This window comes from Aegilops tauschii, chromosome 5, assembly GCF_002575655.3.
Source record: "Aegilops tauschii subsp. strangulata cultivar AL8/78 chromosome 5, Aet v6.0, whole genome shotgun sequence".
NCBI lineage: Eukaryota > Viridiplantae > Streptophyta > Magnoliopsida > Poales > Poaceae > Aegilops > Aegilops tauschii.
In genome coordinates this window covers 238,226,250-238,232,661 of record NC_053039.3, presented here as the reverse complement: position 1 = coordinate 238,232,661, position 6,412 = coordinate 238,226,250, and the positions used below count along the sequence as shown (strand labels likewise).

At 54.7% G+C, this 6,412-nt stretch overlaps 1 protein-coding gene across 1 annotated transcript; it reads left to right on the top strand.

The window, feature by feature from the left end:
* Positions 1-2,440: 2,440 nt before the first annotated feature.
* On the top strand, positions 2,441-6,065 carry LOC109782958 (phosphatidylinositol 4-phosphate 5-kinase 6-like). Its single transcript, XM_073500137.1, has 8 exons — positions 2,441-3,859; positions 3,986-4,153; positions 4,247-4,412; positions 4,501-4,617; positions 4,698-4,891; positions 5,046-5,141; positions 5,256-5,312; positions 5,466-6,065. The coding sequence occupies exons 1-8, from the start codon at positions 2,589-2,591 to the stop codon at positions 5,755-5,757; spliced, it is 2,361 nt and encodes a 786-aa protein (XP_073356238.1). The 5' UTR covers positions 2,441-2,588; the 3' UTR covers positions 5,758-6,065.
* The last annotated feature ends 347 nt before the right edge of the window (positions 6,066-6,412 follow it).

The following is a 6,412-nucleotide window of genomic DNA, read 5'->3' as shown; positions in this document are numbered from 1 at the left end:
GGGTATGGGTTATGCTGTCCCATATCCGTACCCACAATACCCAACGGGTTTAATATTTTCCTATTAATATACCCTTGGGTAATTTTTTATCCCATACCCTTACCCTAATAGGGTTTTTACCCGCCGGGTACATGGGTAATGGGTACCCATTGCCATCCCTAGCTCGAAGTCAATCCCCGCGCCCGCAGTCGCGGCTGCGGCCTGGAAGCTCACGCACCCCGAGCATTGCTGAGGGTCGGCCAGGTGCAGCGAGAAGAAATGACGGAGGAGGGCCACCGAAGGAGCGATACCCACCATGGCTTCGCACACGAAAGCGAAGACAGCAAGAAGAGTCACCGATTGGGGGTCAAGATGCAGCATGTGGATCTGGTAATGCTCTAGCACCGCGTTGAGAAAGGCGGAGAAGGGAGGAATCAGGCCAGCCCAGAGGGCATCTATGAAGATTGGGACCTCGGTGGCTGCCCGAGCCATGCGAGTGCGAGATGCAGGCCAAGCCACCGTCTCTCCCCACTCGTTGAAGCTGGAAGCAAGCATCGGACGCACCTTGTCCATGGCCTCGTCGTTGAGCACCCGGGATTGGCCTAGCGCCGGCTCGACAGCTGGAGGTGTGCCTGACGGAGACATTGGCTTCTTCCCCTTGTCCGCTTGTTTCGGCGCCATGGCAACGAAGCAGGGGGAGGGCAGATCAGATCGGAGAAGGGAAGCAGAATCTCGAGGAAGCAGAGAGATTGGGGAAGCGGGGCGCAGGCGACGGAGGAATAACTATGTAGGCCGCGGGGGCCGCATAGCTAGGCGGATTCAAAGGCGGCGTGGGGAAGCGGAGACGCCCACGTCCAATCAACCGCCACGCGTCAACCGAGGTCGCAGGCTTTTGGGGCCCGCGGTGCTCCGAACTTGACCCTTGGCTTCGCCGCGAAGCCAAGCCTGAGCTCACCTTGGGCCCGGGGGCTACTGTCGGCGTTCTGGGAACGGGGGTCCCCAGACTTGCCTGCCTGCGGCCCACGGCGTGGCTAAGCCAGCAGGCCGTACGGCCCATCTTCATCAACAAGGCATCCAAGACCCTCACGAGGGTCCAAGCCTCGCGAGGCGGACGATGCAAGACCTCCTCAGGAGTGGCCTAGTCAGGCAGGCTCACGAGGACCGGAGATATCAAGGCGGGGCAAACCTCACGAGGCTCTCGTGACGTGAGCCATGACGAACGACACCAGGCGGGCGCCAGCGCGCACAGCTTCCTTGTTTCCTCTTTGATGCTAAGGAAGCAAGCGCAGGCGAGGAGTACCGAGGCATTAGGCAAAGGTTGCTATATTGGTGCAACGAGACCAAGACCAGGAGGACGGCAAGCCGGAGGTCATCGTGGAGCCCAAGACGGCGTCACCACCAGAGCCTTTCGCAGGCGAAGACCACTTTTGTCAGGATAGCTTGTACTAGCTGTCCCCTTCAAATTTGCCTGCCGTTGTTGGCTCCCTTCCCGCTCAATATTTGAGAAGAGGACCAGGACCTATATAAGTAGAGCAAGCCACCACAGTAGGGGCATCGAGCAATTCACCCAGCTCTCACCCGCTAAGACACCAAGCATAAGAACACCTCAACCTCAGGAGGCTGTTCTTCCCTTGTACTGTTCATCATCAGCCCTAGAGGCAATCCACCACCACCACACTGGAGTAGGGTATTACACCACAACGGTGGCCCAAACCAGTATAAATCTCGTGTCTCTTTGTGTCCCGAGTTCGTCGAGTTCGTCCGCGAGATCTTAGCGAGCTAGGGCGTAGATCGGTAGGAGGGAAAGACTTCGCGTGCACCCCAGTGTTCGAACCTTAAGGGTTTGCCGGAACCCCACATCCGACACCGGTGTCAGCAAAAATGTGCGCCGGTCGCAACATCCTTGAGGCGTGCTCGGGCGTGTGGTGCTCGTCGTAGCTCCCTTTGTCGCCTCTTGCAGCACACCGTGCCCAGATCAAATCATAGAATACTCAGGGTTAGTCCATTGTAAACTTCCTTAGGCCTCATCGAGGATTTTCGTAGGAAAAGTATAGGAACAAGTATAAGGAAAATTTTCTATATATGCATTCGGTTTATAGGAAATACATACATGAATTTCGTAGGAATACTATTCATTTTCTGTGTTTCTGAAGGAAACTACATATCCACTCAAAACACATTTTACACGTAGGAACAAGGCAAGTCAATTTCTTAAAATGGCAAATGTCTATCCTATCAAATTCCTATATACTACTTCTAATTCCTACCTTGAGACCTTAGCAAGGTCAATGTTTTGACCCTCTGCACTGCACTGCTCCCCTATTGTTTATTGTTTAGCAGCAAAGACGGAGCAGAGCAGACAGCCTCCGCGCCGGGCGCGTCCTTCCAAATGTCGCGCCCCCGAGCTCGGCTCGGCACCGTCCCTCCCGCCCGACAACTCCTCCCAGCCCTCCCTGCCCACCCAAAACTCGCGACCCCATGCGACGGACTCGAGACCACGCAGCGTCGACGCCATGCACGCCCTCGTTCCACCTTCAGCTCCGGCTCCGTCCTTGTGATCGACCGCGCGCGGCCGCGTCCTGCACGCTCGCACCTAGCCTATAGCGCCAATGGCGTCGACGGGGAAGAAGATGAACCAGATCCCTGCGCCGGCCGGCCGCCTCTGGGAGGCCAGCATCCGCAAGCTCACCACCATCCGCCGCGGCGCTTCGGCCTTTCCGGCCGCCGTCGCCGGCGTCGATGGCCTGGTTGACCCTGCCGGAACCCTCGCCGTCACCTCCTCCAGCACCGCCTACCAGTACAGCGGCAGCGAGGACGCCGACGGTGCAGCCGCCGAGGAGGGCGAGGAGGAGGAGGCGGGGTCCTCGCTCGGCGAGCCCACCCACTCGGAGCAGCTGCTCGACAGCGGGGACTTCTACCAGGGCGACCTGCGCGGGAACCTCCCGCACGGCACCGGCAAGTTCCTCTGGACGGACGGCAGCATGTACGAGGGCGCCTGGCGCAGCGGCCGCGCAGCCGGCCGCGGCAAGTTCTCCTGGCCCTCGGGCGCTACCTACGAGGGCGACCTCGCCGGCGGCTACATGCACGGCCAGGGCACCTACATTGGCGAGTTCGGGGACACCTTCGCCGGGCTCTGGGCCAACAACCTCCGGCACGGCCGCGGCACGCAGGCCTACGCCAACGGCGACGTCTACGACGGCCACTGGCGCGACGGCCTGCAGGACGGCCACGGCCGGTACATCTGGCGCCACGGCCACGAGTACATCGGCACCTGGAAGGCCGGCGAGATGCATGGCTGCGGGACCGTGATATGGTCAGAGGGCGACCGCTACGACGGCTCCTGGGAGGACGCCAAGCCCATGGGCCAGGGCACGTTCCGGTGGGCCGACGGCGGCATGTACATCGGCACCTGGTGCCAGGAGTCCGGCGTCACGCACGCCAAGGGCGTCTACTACCCGCCGTCCGGAGGCCCCGCGGTGCCCGTGCCCCGGGAGCCCCGCGACGCCATCACCAAGTTGCTCGAGGAGCTGGAGGTCACCGAGGGGAAGACGGTGTCTCTGCTGCCATCGCAGAAGATACTGACATGGCCCGGGGTGGAGGCCGTGCTGAAGAAGCCTGTGTGGCGGCCGCCGGAGGTCAGCGCCGACCAAGGGAGGGTGTCGGTGTCGAGCGTGCGCCGGAGAAGCAGCGTGTCGGACCTCGACAGTCTCACTGCCGGGGAGGACGGCGGCGAGGATGCCAGCACCCGGGCAGACCGGGCATGGTCGCGGACGCTCTCGTGCATTCGCGCGCCGCCAAGGCCGGGGAAGAAGCAGGGGGAGACGATATCCAAGGGGCACAGGAACTACGAGCTCATGCTCAACTTGCAGCTCGGCATCAGGTCTCTTTCCTTTTCCTCTTCTCCTTGGCTACCACCATCACTGCACTGCATCCATTGCCATTTCCTCTCTGTTGTTGCTGGCTCATCCATTCATATCCATTTTGCCGCCGCCATTTCTGCGCACAGGCATGCTGTGGGAAGGCAGTCAGCGCCGACATCACTGGATCTCAAATCATCAGCGTTTGATCCCAAAGAGAAGGTGTGGACAAGGTTTCCTCCCGAAGGATCCAAGCACACGCCGCCTCACCAGTCGTGCGATTTCCGGTGGAAGGACTACTGCCCGTTGGTTTTCAGGTCTGCTGCATGCATGATGTCTCTCACTTGCTTCTCTTATGGAGTAGTCTCCAAACACGGCGCTATAATTTCTTCTTCTGTGATCCGACGCAGGACATTGCGCAAGCTCTTCGACGTCGACCCCGCGGATTACATGATCTCGATATGCGGGGACGATGCGCTCCTGGAGCTCTCATCACCCGGCAAAAGTGGAAGCTTCTTCTACCTCACCAACGACGACAAGTACATGATCAAAACAATGAAGAAAGCAGAGGTCAAGGTAGGTTCTTCTCTCCACCTTAGCTAGCCCACCCACACACAAGTTTTAATCATGTCTGAGATGGATCGCGGGTTTTGATCATCGACAGGTGCTTCTTAGGATGCTTCCGGCCTATTATAAACACGTCCGCAATTACGACAACACTCTAATAACAAAGTTCTTTGGCCTGCACTGTGTTAAAATCACAGGGGGCATCCAGAAAAAGGTTAGGATGCTTTCAGAAATTGGCCAGTGTATTGAGATTTTGTATATTATCACTATAGTAATATATAATACGGAATGCAGGTTCGGTTCGTGATAATGGGGAATCTTTTCTGCTCTCGCTATTCAATCCATCGGCGTTTTGACTTGAAAGGATCTTCGCTTGGGCGCATGACAGACAAGCCCCTTGATCAGATTGACGAAACCACCACGCTCAAGGATCTTGATCTCAATTTCATTTTCCGGTTAGCAGGATCCTGGTTCCAGGAATTCTGCAGGTACATCTCACATCTGCCGGATTGCACAGGATTCTGTTTCCTCTCATTTTGTTACTTACATGTGCTATAAATAATCTTATGTAAAAGAATCACAACTGTATTTGAGGAGACCTAAGTACCCACTATGCTCATGACTCTTTATATTTCTTACCAGGCAAGTGGACAGAGATTGCGAGTTGCTGGAGCAGGAGCGGATCATGGATTACAGTCTTTTGGTCGGCGTTCATTTCAAGGATCGGTGCAAAGATACGTTGCCCCCATGACTGCTTCTTAAAAATACATGCAATTAGAAAACTATTCGGTAGATACATTGGAAGCCACGAGCCTGATTTATTCTTCTTCTTTTTTTCCTTCTTACAGACAGCGGCAATGCTGACAATGGGACACCTACTACCACGGATGAAGATTCTGAGCAAAAAAGGTATCTACACCATACATTTTAGAAGCTTTGAAGAATCATAAGATGCTTTGCATTACATTTTTCCTTTACTCAGCTTAGGCTGCTCACTTCATACCAGCAACTTCTGAATTGCATTCATCTTGATATTGACAAACACTGACCTCGTTGGTGCAGAAAAGCACAACAAAAACTAGGCATTAGCATGCCCTCAAGGGTGGAGAACATAGTGAGAAATCCTGAAAGTGAATCCCTGCTCATCGGCGAGCCCACGGGCGAATTCCAGGACGTGATCCTCTTCTTCGGGATCATCGACATCCTGCAAGACTATGATATCAGCAAGAAGCTCGAGCACGCCTACAAATCCATGCAGTACGATCCCAACTCCATATCCGCGGTCGACCCGAAGCAGTACTGCAAGCGATTCCGAGACTTCATTTTCAGGGCTTTCGCGGAGGATGTACAGTAGCGACTCCATTGACAAACAGAAGATTTATACTCAAGAGAGCAGACCTTAACAGTTGGCTGGTGATTCTTCTTTGCCCACCATCCATTATTCTTTTGTAGGTAACATAATCTGTTCTTTCGGCTGTAGACGGCAGCACGTCGATATCACAGTGATTTCTTCTTCATGTATGTGTTCATAGATTTTGTACATCTACTGAATCTTCTCTGTGCTTATGTAATTAGATGTAGGGTGACTGTATTCATGCCTGTTGGTATGAAAATCATGTAGAACAGAGACTATTGTTTATGTAACCATTCCCTACTTGTTTTCTTCTTCTTCCAAAGAGCTATTCTTTGCGCATAGGGTCAATTCATCCATCACTATCAGTTTACCGCGCCAGGGACAAAAACCGAGCCAATGTGGACCGTGGCCGCCTAGTGTGTTTCCGCAACGCCCTAAACAATTGTGAGCTCAAGGAGATTCACATGCAAAACAGGAGATTTACTTGGAGCAACGAACAAAGTAACCCGATGATGAGCAAGCTAGATAGCTTCTTTTGCAATGAAGATTGGGATTTAGAGTTTCCCACCCACATTCTGCATGCCCTCTCCTCATCACTTTCGGATCACTGTCCCCTCCTGTTTGCTAATGATGTTGGCCTAAAGAAGCCTAAATC

Coding starts and splice junctions, on each gene's coding strand:
- LOC109782958 (XM_073500137.1), top strand. CDS start 2,589: ATGGCGTCGACGGGGAAGAAGATGAACCAGATCCCTGCGCCGGCCGGC. Junction 4,618..4,697: donor CAGGGGGCATCCAGAAAAAG/GTTAGGATGCTT, acceptor TACGGAATGCAG/GTTCGGTTCGTGATAATGGG. Junction 4,892..5,045: donor TGGTTCCAGGAATTCTGCAG/GTACATCTCACA, acceptor ATTTCTTACCAG/GCAAGTGGACAGAGATTGCG.